This window comes from Chamaea fasciata, unplaced genomic scaffold (assembly GCF_029207755.1).
Source record: "Chamaea fasciata isolate MVZ Bird 193981 ecotype frontalis unplaced genomic scaffold, bChaFas1.0.hap1 SCAF_31, whole genome shotgun sequence".
Taxonomy (NCBI): Eukaryota; Metazoa; Chordata; class Aves; order Passeriformes; family Sylviidae; genus Chamaea; species Chamaea fasciata.
Window position 1 is genome coordinate 1,816,600 of NW_027094116.1, and position 13,857 is coordinate 1,830,456.

The 13,857-nt window shown below is 57.0% G+C and overlaps 2 protein-coding genes across 4 annotated transcripts; one reads left to right on the plus strand and one right to left on the minus strand.

The window, feature by feature from the left end:
- Positions 1-1,318: 1,318 nt before the first annotated feature.
- On the minus strand, positions 1,319-10,068 carry UBE2Q1 (ubiquitin conjugating enzyme E2 Q1). Of its 2 annotated transcripts, none has more exons than XM_066206802.1 (13): positions 9,628-10,068; positions 8,336-8,440; positions 7,934-8,038; positions 7,573-7,623; positions 5,615-5,755; positions 4,986-5,070; positions 4,525-4,585; positions 3,900-3,990; positions 3,750-3,808; positions 3,449-3,497; positions 3,182-3,277; positions 2,960-3,026; positions 1,319-2,536 (listed from the first exon to the last, which is right to left on the minus strand). In XM_066206802.1, exons 1-13 carry the CDS (start codon positions 10,051-10,053, stop codon positions 2,505-2,507), a joined length of 1,368 nt encoding a protein of 455 aa, XP_066062899.1. In that variant the 5' UTR covers positions 10,054-10,068; the 3' UTR covers positions 1,319-2,504. The 2 variants fall into 2 exon arrangements, with proteins under 2 accessions (XP_066062899.1, XP_066062898.1); XM_066206801.1 differs by having other exon boundaries at positions 1,319-2,553.
- Positions 10,069-10,435: 367 nt separating this feature from the next.
- Positions 10,436-13,743, plus strand: CHRNB2 (cholinergic receptor nicotinic beta 2 subunit). Of its 2 annotated transcripts, XM_066206784.1 has the most exons (6): positions 10,436-10,648; positions 11,202-11,347; positions 11,446-11,490; positions 11,750-11,859; positions 11,979-12,939; positions 13,489-13,743. In XM_066206784.1, the coding sequence occupies exons 1-6, from the start codon at positions 10,606-10,608 to the stop codon at positions 13,657-13,659; spliced, it is 1,476 nt and encodes a 491-aa protein (XP_066062881.1). In that variant the 5' UTR covers positions 10,436-10,605; the 3' UTR covers positions 13,660-13,743. The 2 variants fall into 2 exon arrangements, with proteins under 2 accessions (XP_066062881.1, XP_066062880.1); XM_066206783.1 differs by lacking the exon at positions 10,436-10,648 and having other exon boundaries at positions 10,915-11,347.
- The last annotated feature ends 114 nt before the right edge of the window (positions 13,744-13,857 follow it).

A 13,857-nucleotide genomic window follows, 5' to 3' on the forward strand; every position in this document is an offset into this window, starting at 1 on the left:
TGGCCGTGCTGTCACCTTGCCGGAAAAGCGCAGCAGAGCCCAGTGGTTTGGCTTCCTGTCGGGCTGCAGTGCTGGGGGGCCCTTACAACAGCAACCCCTCCCCCTTTGCAACTGCACGGGAAGAGGAGAGGGTTTTAGGGCAAAATTGCTCCCATGGCTCCCAGGATGAGAGATTGTGGCAGAATATGGGCTCTTCTGTGCAGGGGAGAGGTGCTGGGTGCTGGCAGTGCCATAGGAAGTGATGGCAATTTCCTTGCTGGTGTTGCTGGGCAGGATGGGCCTTGCAGTGGTGAAGTGCCACTGGCAGGTTGGTGTCTGAACTGGCAGTGGGATCTTGTCTGGCTTCAGATTTGCCTTTTTGAGGCATAAGAAAACTCTACTTCCTCACCAGTAAACTTGGGTGCAGGTTCCTTTTCTTTCCTTCAGAAGGCAGACTTCAGTCCCCCTCAGTTTTTATGGGGCCTCAACAGAACAGACATGCAGGCAGCACTGTCTTGGTCACTTTGTGCTGCACTGGTGTTCTCACCAATGTGCGTCTCCTTTGGGAAGTCTTCCCTGTCCTTGTTCTCTGTCAGCTCCCACAGGGGAAGGCTTTGGGAGTGCCTTCAGCAGTGCTGACAGATGGCACTGCACACCTGCTTCCCTGAGAAGACAAAGTTCCCTGCTCAGAGTGGGATGGGTCCTCACTGGGCAGGTGTGAACAGACAGGACTGGCAGATGGCCTGCTAGAGACCTGCTCCTGCTACACTTTCAGCATTGACGCTTGTCAGGCCAGCATTCCAGTGACAGTGTCCTTCAGGGCACTCTTCAATTCTGCTTATGCCAGCCTGTAAGGCTACGATGACTTGGGAGTGTGCGCCATGAGCTCTCCCGACCAACTTGGCATATCCAATCCCAACCCCGCCCCATTGCTGGGCTCAGCAGAGCAGTCTCTACTTCACCAAAGAGAAAGCCCTACAAGTGTTTTAAACATTCATTAAATTGATTTAACCCACTACCGAGCAGGTTCCTGAGCTAAAGGTGGGAGCTGAGTGCAGCTACCTGTGCCCCCCACTCCAGCCCCAGGTACCAGGAAGAGAGGTGGAGAGGACCCAGAACCCTGAGAGGTGCTGGTCTGGGCTGGAGGACACAAGAGCAGAGCTGTTCAGCTTCACAAATCCTCCGGTTCTTCAGCAAACCACTTAAAAATAGCCCCCAAGCTGAGGCCAGAGCCACTCTAGTCATCAGTAATCCCTCTCCTAACAGCATGTTTTTATTCCAAGGGTCTGAGCAGGACATGGAAGCAGCTGCTGAAGTAGATAATGGAGTTCAGAGGCTCTTTGATTTTCTAATGACTTTTATTCAAACAGGGTATGAATATGCATGGTTCCATCTTTGACACTAGTGCGTCAGTTCTGTCCTCCAGATGAGGACATGGCCGAAGTTAAGAGGAGCTCCAACAGCCAGATCTCCTTCCAGCAGACTCAAAACAGGGCCATGAGGCTTCAAGACAACAGGCCACAACCCCATCTATGGAGGGCTGGAGTACAAAGGCGAGCAGGAACAATAGCTTAAGGGAAGTAAAATAAAACCCCATAGAACGGGGTGTTCACTGCTGGAACAGGTCCTGGTCAGGGATGGGAGCAGTGGTAGGACAGCAGTGCCCATGCTCCCTGCAGCAGCCTGCAGCCACAGCACAGCAGGGATGGGGACAAGGGACTCAGCCTCCATGCGTGGCTAGTGGGGAGTGACAGGACAAAGCTCAGGCCTCAGCTCATCTTACTGCTTGGCAAGAGGACAGGGAGAAGTGTGGGGTGGGAGCTGGCAGCCCTGGGATATACCCACAAACCCTTCCTCCACTGCAGGGGTGAGGACAGCCTCACAGATCTTCCCCTGTGTTCTTTGAGTTGCAAGCCTGCAGTTTATAGAGAAAAGCTGGGTTTACCCACGGAAGATGGGGCAGAAACCCTGCTCCCTTAATGCCAAAAAAGAAAAGGGCTTTTCTATTTCCGAGGCAGTTGTGCCAAGCCTTCCTGCAGGGCTTGGGCCCACCACAGCTCCATCAACTGGCCCACCCTGGGACCAGGGCTGCTGCAGGGTTCAACCCACCCAGCAGGAGCTTGGAAAAGAATTAGACCAGCATTCTCAAATTAACAAACTGTAATTTTTCTCCAAAGATACATTTTCCATACACATCCATCATACACTGTAACAAAAAAAAGCAGTGTACATGAAATAAGAAAATAAATTAAATCCATAGCATAGGTAAGGAGGATGCTCTAGACTGGAGTAGAGTCAAAAGTTTCCAGTAATACAAGAGGCTCAAGAGTTTGTTTTAACACGAATGCCTGCTAGCATGTGTTCTGGGTCAGTCCAACTCCTTAAACAGTTATTTAGAGTTTTGAACAGCCAGTATTGTCCTGCAACAGGCAGAGCTATTACATCCTGGGAGAAAGCCAAGAGGCATCACTAAGATCCAAGGAGAGCATCCAGAAGATATTCAGATTGGTCCTGCAGCATCCACACTAGCCATCCTCCTTTGGCGGTGTATACCAGCCTGAAATGAGGAGAGATCTGTGAGGGAGAAAACTGCATGGGCAACGAGAATCTGTACCTGGAAAAGCTGCCAAAAGCAGCCAAGTCCCACTTCCAAAGGACCACATATCCCCAGTTATCAGGAGGCTTTCTCTCTGGCTTACTTCCCAACACCACATAGGCAACCACAGAATCATTTAGGTTGGAAAAGACCTCTCAGATCATCAAGCCCAAGCAATCACTGAGGTGCTGCCTCTAGTTACAGCCACCAGAGCCCAGCACTGGGCAGCAGAGAGGGCAGCAGCAGTCCGCAGCCACACTGTTATTACAGCAGCTGCCACTGCCACTGTCACCTCTGCACTTGAGGCAGCATAAAACTCGAGTGGCTTGTCTGGGGAGCCCAAACAAGCAAGGGAAAACGCAGGCCCTCTCTCTGAGCCCTTACCATTCTTCTCATGGATCTGAACCAGTGACTTGTAGGACTGCTGTGCTCTTGTCAGGCTGTACTGGTTCTGCAAGGAAAGGCAAAGAGATCGTCAGTCTAGCAGGAACCCTGGGGAAGCCATCCTGTGTGGCCACACACCTTCCCTGTGCGGCCAGAGCTGGCTGTGCCCCCATCTGCCACACCACTGCCACCCTCCATTCCCCTACACTGTCCAGGCCCTACCTTGTTGGCTCCAAATTGTACTCGCGCTTTCCCTTTCACCAGAGTCGCACTGATCTGCATGATCACCGATTCAATGGAGTAGGCACTACTCCAGCCCTGAGGGATCAAACACATAGTGAGGCCAGACCGACCCCAGAGATTGTGCTCCCAATGCAACCAAAGGGCCTTCCCTAGTTCTGGCAGGCAGTGGCATGGCAGGAGCTGCCAGGAATAAGGAGTGTGGTAGGCAGAACAGCTCCCCCAGTTCCTGCAGGGACCAGCACCCACCTGTTTTGTAAGCAGCTCCATGCAGATGGCACCACCACCCAAAACATACCTGGGAAGGAATCAGACGAAGTTACTGCACAGATAGATGTGATTGTACCCACCCACTGCTCCAGAGGCAAAACATCTTCTCTGATTAGATTTCTGATGGAAAAAAATGCTAAAACTTCCACCATCGCTGTCTGCTTCCCAATAGTAAATCCATGTCAGGGAAGTCACGAGATTGTGCAGCACTGGATAAACCCAGTGAAAACTGCTGCAGAAAGCAGTACTGCAGAACAGAGAGAGACAGATAGTTACTCACCCCCCTGACAGCACCGGGGATACAACCCTTACAAATGGTGGATCAAAAGGAAAGTTATCCTGGAATGAGAGAAGGGAAGCAGAGCCACTGAGGAAGGTGTTCTCTGATACCTTGCCGAGTCAGGCATCTCTCTAGGAGGGGGAGCCTTACTTTAAAGGAGAAGTTGAGGAGGATGAAATCTGTTCCTTCTTTCTCTTTGAGAATTTGGAGATCGTTGTGCAAAGCGCTGTCCTCGTCAACCCTGTGACAGGAAAAGCCCAGAGGGTCAGTCAAGGCCGTGCACCTCAGGTTAGCTGTGCTCACTGCCACCACACCCCAGAGCTGCCGTACCTGCACGGCCGGGCAGTCACATGGGCCCTCAGGCTCTTGCTGAGGGCAGCAACAGCACGGGCTGCCAGCATTCTGCTTCCAGTTTGCAGAGAAGACCATCACAGCCCTTTTCCATGCTGCCAGCTTAAAAATAAAGGCTGCCTGGCCCAAGGAAAAGGCAGCACTGGTGTTTGGAGAGTGTGAAAGCTCAGGGTTTGCCTGCTGCACCTCTTTCTGGACACTAGAAACAGCAGAGACTTGCAGAGTCCTCCAATTACCTCATCTTGTCTGGAGATACCATCTCTTTTTTTGTCGTGGAGACATCAAGCTAGCTGCCTGAGAGAGGCTGACTCAAGGTCTGCTTGGTGCTCCCCTGCCATGCTAATGTCCTCTCTGCTCACAGGGACTTTCTGGTCCCATCACCAAAACCCACCATATATGCATGATCCCAAGCTGGGCCACCTACTTCAGGAGTTTGACGTTCCAATCGTACAGGCTGTCATTCACTAGTTCAACTGCATAGTATCCTGCAAGGAGAACAGAGAGGGATCACTGTGGGGGGATACTGAGAGGGGGCTGAGTCATCACCCAGATTTCAAATCCCCTGGGCCCTGCAGTACAACTTCACTTGGGCACTGTCCCTGCATGAAAAGCAGCGCCTATCCAGTTCCTGGGCTCAGGAAAGGAGTAGGAACACCACTACCCTCAAAGTCAGCTAATTTTCCGACCCACAGCATGCTCCTCACTTCCACCCAGCAGTGGCAGGGAACAGAGAGGGTAAGGTGGTTTTGTTCACTTTTGACAGAGTAACAGCCATCCAACACCAGAGATCCTCCCCCTCAGCTGAGCAGCACAGCTCCAAGGTCCACAGGGTACCCCAGAGAACGAGAAGGAATCTTCCTCCATGGAGCTCCTGGCAGCACTCACCGCCCTTGAAACTTGGTGATCGGTAAATATCCCTGAGCTCCTTCATTAGCCGGTCGGTGGCCTGCACAGACCCAGACACTGCACCCTGCAACAACAGGGAGGGGGAAAGTTGTATTGTTATGCTCCACCCAACCATGGCTATTGCTCTATGAGGTCAACACCCAAGCTACAACTCGGTCCAGCCTCTATACCACACCGTATCCTGCCTGTCACCTCTCAGTCTGTCCCTTGCTGCAAATATGTCACCTCAGGCAGCACAGCTGCTGCAGAAACACCTCTGTGTCCTCTGTACTAAGAATCTCAGCCCAGGGGTACAAAAGCACAATCCACCTCCACAGCCTCAGGTGATCATGGGAGCACAGCTCCTGGGGCAGAAGGGAGCCCCAGATATTGCTGCAGGAGGACTGCCCGATAAGGCACCAATGCCCTGGGGGCATCCCTGAGCCACAGAGGCAGTTCACAGACTTTTCTGCTTCAGCCCAACCAGCCCTAGGAAACTGGTACTGTTGTACCTTTGGCTGAGGACAGCCTCTCTGATTTAGGGCTGGAGGGCTGGCAAGGGTCTCCATGACTCTTGCCCTTGAGTCCCTCTGCTTCCCCAGCCCACCTGCCCACTGGGCGACACGTACATTTAAGTAATCTTGCCTCTGGTTCTTTTTTATTTTCTCTAAAATGGCCAGGTTTTCTTTCCCAATGCCTTCATCCTCTGTCTTTCTCCCATCTGCCGGCTCTTCCTCTTTCATCTCATAGTGGTCCAAGTCCTCTGTGTCCTGGGAAGGGAAGAGGAAAGCTCAAAGAGATATGCCTTTGCTCCTCCCTGCTCTCAGTACTGAGCTGCCCTGACCCAAAAAGGATTCCCAGTGCAACTCTTTCACCCCAGGAAGCCCCAGCTCCTGATCTGAGGTACAAATAGAGTGGAAGACACAAAGTCTGGGTATTCAGTTGGGTACATGTGAGCTCTTTGTTTGCTGGATTCTCCCCTGCCACATCTCATGCCTGTTTATAAGGAGCCATTGATCTCTCAGTCCTCAACAAGCCCCAGGTAACCGAGTGACCCTGGATCTTGGCACACCCGTGGCTTCAGCAGCTTGTGCCACGCTGCTGGATGGCTGGAACAAAGCACAGCCCCTTGGCGCAGTGCTGCCAGGCCACCTGGGCCCCTTTGCCAGCCAAACCCCAACAGGGACACAGGTCACTGGCACCACAAGAAGAACAGACCCTTGCACCTAAATCCAGCTGCATGGGATGCTATTACCTCAACAGAAGTGGGTATTTCATCCCACACTGTTTCCCACAACAACACATGGCAATGCAAGACCCTGATGGGAAAAAACAGTTGCAGCCATTTGGGCCCACTACAGAAATCTCTCCCCATGCACACAGGGTTCAGCTGCCTGGAAATGGCTGTGGACATGCACAGCTCCAGTGCTGGCACCATATTCTCTGAACAAGCATTTACTCTGGCCTCTCTGCACTGGTCATGGCAATTGAGCAGCGTTTTTGGAAGCACTCTGACATTTTTAGACTCATACAGAAAAATATATCCTCCTAGAAAATCCCTCAAGTAGATTAACCTGCATAATGAATCTCTATGCCGGGGCACAGTTTTGCTGCTCCACTCCTCCACACAGCTGAACAAATCCCACTGCTCAGCACAAAACCTTTGCTCTACACGAGAGCGTTCTCCCTCCACAACGCACAGTGTTAGCAAAAAGCACAAGGGGGAATACTCAGTTCCTGGGGATTTATTTTCCAGCCCACAGGAGTAGAGGCCTTGCACACACTGATTTGCCATGAAGCAGCAGATTTGCGTATTCACAAGGTTATGCTGGTACCAGTTTAACCCTCCCCCTTTTCCCCCTGAACCCTGGCAAAGCCCAGCCTTAATTTAGCACTCAATTAACTTTGCTAAAACCCCCTAAGTGCTGGGGTGCTGCTGCTCAGTGACCTGCCCCCAGGCTCCGCAGCACTGCTGACTCAGTGCCCATGCTGCTCTCCTGTGTGAGGCATTGCTAAACATCACCATGGAGATTCAAGATTATTCCACCCACTTCCACAGATCTCTAAGCTGCAAACCAAACAACCAGAGCCTGTGTGTTCTGCAGCAAGGTGCCCTCAGCCTGCAGTGAAGTGTGGCTGCCTCCACCGCTCCTGGCAATTAGCTCACTTGCACACCCAGCCACCTGACCTCATCCTCTCTGTGGGAGTCCCTTGCAACAGTGACTTCCCTGCCAGCAACAGCAACCCAGAAATCCACCTCTCTTGCAGAAATTTCAGGCTTTCGTGAATAGCACATATTGTCCAAGCAGCTCTCTGCTCACAGCTCATCCACATGCCTTCAGAAGCCATGGCTATGCTGCTCAGCCTCTGTGCTCTCTTGGAGTTTGTGAATATGTGGCACCCAGCTGTGCCTCAGAACCCTCAGCATCAAAATGCCAAGAATTATCCAGCCTTTGAGCCAAACTTCCCTGTCTGGAGGCCACAAGCTTCTCCCTGGCAAGACCCCTGTACCCTTGCACCTTTCAGCAGCTTTCTGCCCATGCTCAGCTCTCTGGTGTATCTCCTCACACACTGAGATGGCACTTACCTCTGGCATCTCTTCATCTTCCTCTTCAGAGGACACCTCTTCCTGGGTGCTCTGTGGAGAGAGAAGGATAGGGATGGAGATTGTGTGGTCAGCATCCTGGGAAAATGCTGTCCTGCCTTCCCAGACACTTCCAAGGTGAAGTCAAACAGGGATATACAAGCAGAACCAAATTAAAAGCAAAGAGTAGCTGAGAGCCTTTACAGAAAACGGCACCAAGGCCCAGCAGAGCAGGCTGGCATCACCTAGGACAGGAAATCAACCCCTCACTGTGTTCCTCCTCTGGCAACCCCTAGAAGCCTCCGGAGCAAACATCAGGGAACTTGTTTTCTGAGCTTCGGGAGCCTTTTCCTGAGCTGCTCACCTGTTCTGCTGGTAGAGGCTGGTCCAGCATTTCAACATCTGGATGTTGGGGGAGGTTGTAGAGTTTGCACAGGTCAGAGATTATTCGCTTCAGGTGCTGCAAAAGCTGTCCAGAGAACAGAGGGTCAGTGAAGTGTGGGGACCTGTCTACTGAGCTGAGACTCAGCACTGCAGCCAGCAAGCAAAGGCCCCAGGGCTGCTCCTTCCTGCTGCAGGCAGCGGTAGACACAAGCACAAAATCCCACCCCCAGCATTCAGTCAGAGAAGCTCATCCCAAATATCTGGAACATTTGTGGGACCAGAGGCAATCCCCACTTCAGGCAGCTGGGGACATGCAAGCAGGGAGTTACCCTCCTCAAAGCTGCCAGCCCTCCCCTCTCCCAGGCAGCAGGGAGTATCTCACCAACGTATTTCCTTTCCTGACTTCCACCAGCCTCTCCAGGATAGCTGCCAGGTTGGGATCGTCTGACTCCACAGACCATATTGGGGGAACAGTTGGGTAAGACTCCTGGAGAGGGGGAGAAGGTGGTGTTGGTGGGATGGAGGCCGCTGTGGTGCAAAGAGCAGCGAGCCAGACAGGGTGGGGGCTGAAGCCCTGTGCCTTCTGCAAACAGATCCCTCTGGGCCACAGACATCAGGCCACAAAGTGACTTCTCCACCCTTCAGCATAAACCTGGGGCTGAGAGCAATACAAATGCCTACTCTGACCATGCCAGGCTGGCTCTGTGCTGTGTCCCCCTAGCCCAGGATTGAACGCAGAGGGAGAATAGTGGCATTTTGGCCACCCCTCTGGCTGTGGGGCTATTGGGGGCGGGAGGCAGTAGAGGCAGGACACTGATGGCATCCCATGTTGCACTGATGGTGTCCCATGTTGCCCACAGGCTGCTGCAGTCCCAGCAGTTGCAAGAGGAGAACCTGGAAGCACCCACGCAGGGCAGACGCCAAGCAGGCACTTTTAATCCAGGACAAAGACCCCGGCAACACTCTCAACATGCCCCTCCAGAAAATCCTGGTCATAAGTCCCATTCAGAATCTGCACCAGGGGCTATCCAAGCTCTGCTGGCTCTCCTTGCCTGGAGACACAAAACAGTTGTAACTTGTGATCAAAGAGGGCATCAGCACGCCAGTGCCAAGCCATCCAGCAGCACGATCCCTAAAACCCTGGTGCAGATGAGCCAGAGCAGAGAGGAAGAGCCGACGCTGGTACCACAGCTGCCTCTCCTCCAGGAAGATCAGGGGAAACCCCCTGGGAAACCCTCCAAAACAAAACCAGGGGAAACAGCGAAAACGGGGGCAGCCTCGTACACGGGGGGGTCTGAGGGGCTCCATGACTGGGGACAAGCAGCTGGACGGGACTAGGGGTTCCAAATAGCAGGGGAATGGCCAGTTCTTGTACATTGGGACGGCGGGAGTGCTGCCGGGCACTGCCCCCCGGTTTTTCTCTGCGTGCCCCGCTGCTCCGAGGAGCTCGCGGTGGCTCGTACGGCGCTTCCGCAGGCCCCACGGAGAAAGGGGGCCACGGGCAGCTAACCTCCGCGCCCCGAGCCGCCGCCAGGGACGTTGGGGCCCAGGCCCAGCTCACCCTGGGTCCCACCAGCGGCAGCCCCGTACGCGCGAAGGAGGGGCTGCTCGGTCCCGGGGCCACCTTGCGGTGCTCCCGCAGAGCCTGGGCCCGCCACACCCCCTGGGCCTCACCGTGATGTTGCAGTGAATACGGACGGGCCCCGGCGGCGGCCCCCGGGAGGCGGAGGCGCCGGCGCGGGCCCCGGCCCCCGGGACGAACTCGCAGCTGATCTCGTCCGGGCAGGCGCTGCCGATGCGGAACCGCTCGTGGCCGCGGTGAAAGATGGACTCGAGCAGCCGCAGCTCCCGCCTCAGGAGCCGCCCGGCGGGAGCCGCCACCACCTCGGCCCCGCTCCGCCCGGGCCCCCCCGCCGCCGCCTGCGCCCTCGCCGCCTCCTCCGGCCCCGCCCGCTGCATCTTCCCATGGAGGGACCCGCTCCGCCGCCGCCGCCGCCGCAGCCCCGGAGCCCGCCCAAGATGGCGGCGGGACGGCCCCGCTCCCGGAAGTGCCGTCGCCGGATTGGGCGGGGCCACCCCGCCGGAAGCGTCTCGCGACATAGCGGAAGTGAAGCTCTAAGCCCCGGGGATGCAGGGCGTGGCCAGCGGGGGGCGCAGAGGGGGGAGCCCCACCCGTGCCCGGAGGGGTCACGGAGGGTCACGGGGAGGACACCGGGCACGGCCGGAGCCCGGCGGGCTCTGAGACCCCCCGACTGGTGTACGGCGGAGCCGCGGGGGCTCCGCTCCCGGGTTCCACCCGCGAGTTCTCCCACTGCTCCGCCCTCCCGCTCTGATTCCCGCACGGGGCTCCGCCGCCCCGCTGGCACCGTGCAGGGACCCCGGTGGAGCGGCGAGCTGGGGGAGCTCAGACCCCTCCGCTGTGTCCCCGGGCCGCGGCGGGGCGGAGGCGGGGGCGGCCCCGGGGCCGCTGACGGCGGCGGTGACGGCGACGGAGCCGGAGCACGGGACGGCCCCGGCGCAGTGCCCGGCACCGCCTCCCGCCCGGGGCCGCCCCTCCCGGGCCGCCGCCGCCGCCGGCTCCAGCACCTCGGACAGAGCCCGGCCGGAACCGTGGACAGCGCCGGGTACCGGTGGCGGCACCGGGCCGCCCCCATGGCGCTGCTCCGCGTCCTCTGCTTTCTCGCTGCCCTCAGACGTAAGTGTCGGGGGCTCTGGGGGATGGCACCAGCACAGGCGGGGAGGGGACCGGACCGGACCGGGCCCGGGAGCTGCGCCTGTTGCACGGGACAGATCTGGAGCGCAGCCGGTACCGGCCCCTCTGCGGTGCCAGTGCCACTGGCGCTTCCGGCGCTCCTCGACCCCCCCGGGGCTATGCGGCCGCCGTGGGCTCCGGCTCTCCGAGGCGGTGCCAGGGCTGGGCAGGGACCGACAGGAACAGGAGAGGGGGTGTCATTAACGGGCAGGGAATTGCGGGGACAGGCAGGGGAGGGCAGCGATGAACCGCCAGTACTGTCCAGCTGCTCGTCCCAAGTCATGGAGCCCCTCAGACTGCCCATTCTCCCCCCGGCCCTCCCTGCTCCGTGCCTGGTTGACACCCACACCCCATCACCATGCACCCCATCATTCCTTCTCTCGGGCTGTCAGACACAGAGCCCCAGGCCACATACAGGCTCTATCCTGGGGGGTCCTTGGACCCTCGTGGGGGACCCTGCCCGCCACCATGAGACTCAGGCTCTGCCATGCCCCAGGGAGCCTGGGCACAGACACCGAGGAGCGACTGGTTGAGTATCTGCTGGACCCTGCGCGCTATAACAAGCTGATCCGGCCGGCGACCAATGGCTCTGAGCTGGTGACCGTGCAGCTGATGGTGTCGCTGGCGCAGCTCATCAGCGTGGTGAGTTGGCCAGGACTCTACTCCCCAACCTACCAGGCGAGCAAAGGGGTCCCAAACCCTCCCAGCACCCTGAGTGACTGGCCCTTCTCTCTGTGCAGCATGAACGGGAGCAGATCATGACCACGAACGTCTGGCTGACCCAGGTGGGCATCCTGGACTCTGATGTGGCCCTGACACCTGTATATCCGCCCTGCCTCAGGACTCCCCAGCCCCTGCCTTGAGACCCATCCCTATCATAGGGACCCCCAATACACCCTGTGTGGGACCCTGATGTCTACCCTGCCCTGTCATAGCCCCCCAAAAAGCCTGTGTGGGACCCCTGTGTCCCCCCTGTCCTGACCCACCCCCTTGCCCCAGGCCCCTGTCCTGTGGCTGGGCTGGGCTGATCCCACCTGTCCTCAGGAGTGGGAGGACTATCGCCTCACGTGGAAGCCTGAGGACTTTGACAACATGAAGAAGGTCCGCCTGCCCTCCAAGCACATCTGGCTGCCTGATGTGGTGCTCTACAACAAGTAGGTCATTTTTTGGGGGGGGCTATGTGTTTCCCAACCCCACCCAGGGCAGGAGGGCCATGTTGTTGTACTGGCAGGGCTGACAACACTACGACTGACTGCACCTCTCTTCACCCCAGTGCCGATGGGATGTATGAGGTCTCCTTTTACTCCAATGCGGTGATCTCCTATGATGGCAGCATCTTCTGGCTGCCGCCTGCCATCTACAAGAGTGCATGCAAGATTGAGGTGAAGCACTTCCCCTTTGACCAGCAGAACTGCACCATGAAGTTCCGTTCATGGACCTACGACCGCACTGAGATTGACCTGGTTCTGAAGAGTGAGGTGGCCAGCCTGGATGACTTCACACCCAGCGGCGAGTGGGACATCGTGGCGCTGCCGGGGCGGCGCAATGAGAACCCTGATGACTCCACCTATGTGGACATCACGTACGACTTCATCATTCGGCGTAAGCCGCTCTTCTACACCATCAACCTTATCATCCCCTGCATCCTCATTACCTCCCTGGCCATCCTCGTGTTTTACCTCCCGTCTGACTGTGGTGAGAAGATGACACTCTGCATCTCTGTCCTGCTCGCCCTCACCGTCTTTCTCCTGCTCATCTCCAAGATTGTGCCACCCACTTCACTGGATGTACCACTGGTGGGCAAGTATCTTATGTTCACCATGGTGCTGGTGACCTTCTCCATCGTCACCAGCGTCTGTGTCCTCAATGTGCACCACCGCTCACCCACCACGCACACCATGCCGCCCTGGGTCCGCACCCTCTTCCTCCACAAGCTCCCAGCACTGCTCTTCATGAAACAGCCGCGGCAGAACTGCGCACGCCAGCGTCTGCGCCAGCGCCGGCACACCCAGGAACGTACTGCCGCCACCACTCTCTTCGTCCAGGCTGGTGCCCGCACCTGCACCTGCTATGCCAATCCTGGTGCTGCCAAGGCCGAGGGGCTGAATGGTTATCGGGAGCGACAGGGGCAGGCACCAGCCCCTGCAGCTGGCTGCAGCTGCAGGCTGGAGGAAGCAGTGGATGGCGTGCGTTTCATTGCTGACCACATGCGCAGTGAGGATGATGATCAGAGTGTAAGTTGAGGTGGGCGGTGTGCATTTGGGAGTGGGCAGTGCTCAGGGGTGGCCAGAGCTGGGAGGTGCAGGCAGAGCTGTGGGGTGCAGAGTGTGTCCTGGCTCATGGCTGCACCACAGGAAGTGCACAAGTGCCAAGGGAGTTCCTGCCTAGCCCCATGCCCAATGAGGTCTTGCAGCTCCTGCCTGGGTAGAGGGTCCAACACTGATCCCTGAACCACTACTGCAGTCCAAGGCTGAAGCAGCAGCTCTGGAAACCCAGGAGGCTCCCAGGAGGCCTGGCCCTGCATGGCACCGTCAGGCTGCAGATTTTGCAGAGCCCCCCAGCTCTGCTCACTGGGGAAATGTTTCCTGGGCTCAGTGGTGCGTGTGACAGCAGGGGGAGTGAGCCCCGTGGGACCCACAGCAGGCTGGCAGGCAGCCCCAGGAACTGCAGTGCTGAGGGAGCAGATTCAAGGCTCTTAGGATATGCCAAATTCCCAATTGGGGCAGCATTAGGCAATACCTAAGGCCCCAGCCTGACCCAGCATTTTTCCTGGCTCCATGCAGGTGAGCGAGGACTGGAAATATGTGGCCATGGTCATCGACCGCCTCTTCTTGTGGATCTTCGTCTTCGTCTGTGTCTTTGGCACCATTGGCATGTTCCTGCAGCCCCTTTTCCAGAACTACACCACCAACTCCCTGCTGCAGCTTGGCCAGGGCACCCCCACTTCCAAATAGCATGGGGAATGGCCAGTCCCAGGGCCAGAGAGCTGGGTACTGGGCTCAGGCAGCCCCTCCAAACCAATAAATACTCACACAGGACCAGGCTGGTTCCATATGGTGTTATTTCATCCTACACTGTACTCTGCGGGCCTAAAAGAGCAGGATGCACCCAGGGCTGGGGGGATTCTGGCTGCCTGTGACCAAGGTAAGAAG

Coding starts and splice junctions, on each gene's coding strand:
- UBE2Q1 (XM_066206801.1), bottom strand. CDS start 10,053: ATGTCGCGAGACGCTTCCGGCGGGGTGGCCCCGCCCAATCCGGCGACG. Junction 4,586..4,985: donor ATCACCAAGTTTCAAGGGCG/GTGAGTGCTGCC, acceptor TTCTCCTTGCAG/GATACTATGCAGTTGAACTA. Junction 3,498..3,749: donor TCCCCGGTGCTGTCAGGGGG/GTGAGTAACTAT, acceptor ATTCCTTCCCAG/GTATGTTTTGGGTGGTGGTG.
- CHRNB2 (XM_066206783.1), top strand. CDS start 10,949: ATGAACCGCCAGTACTGTCCAGCTGCTCGTCCCAAGTCATGGAGCCCC. Junction 11,348..11,445: donor TGGCGCAGCTCATCAGCGTG/GTGAGTTGGCCA, acceptor CTCTCTGTGCAG/CATGAACGGGAGCAGATCAT. Junction 11,860..11,978: donor GATGTGGTGCTCTACAACAA/GTAGGTCATTTT, acceptor TCTTCACCCCAG/TGCCGATGGGATGTATGAGG.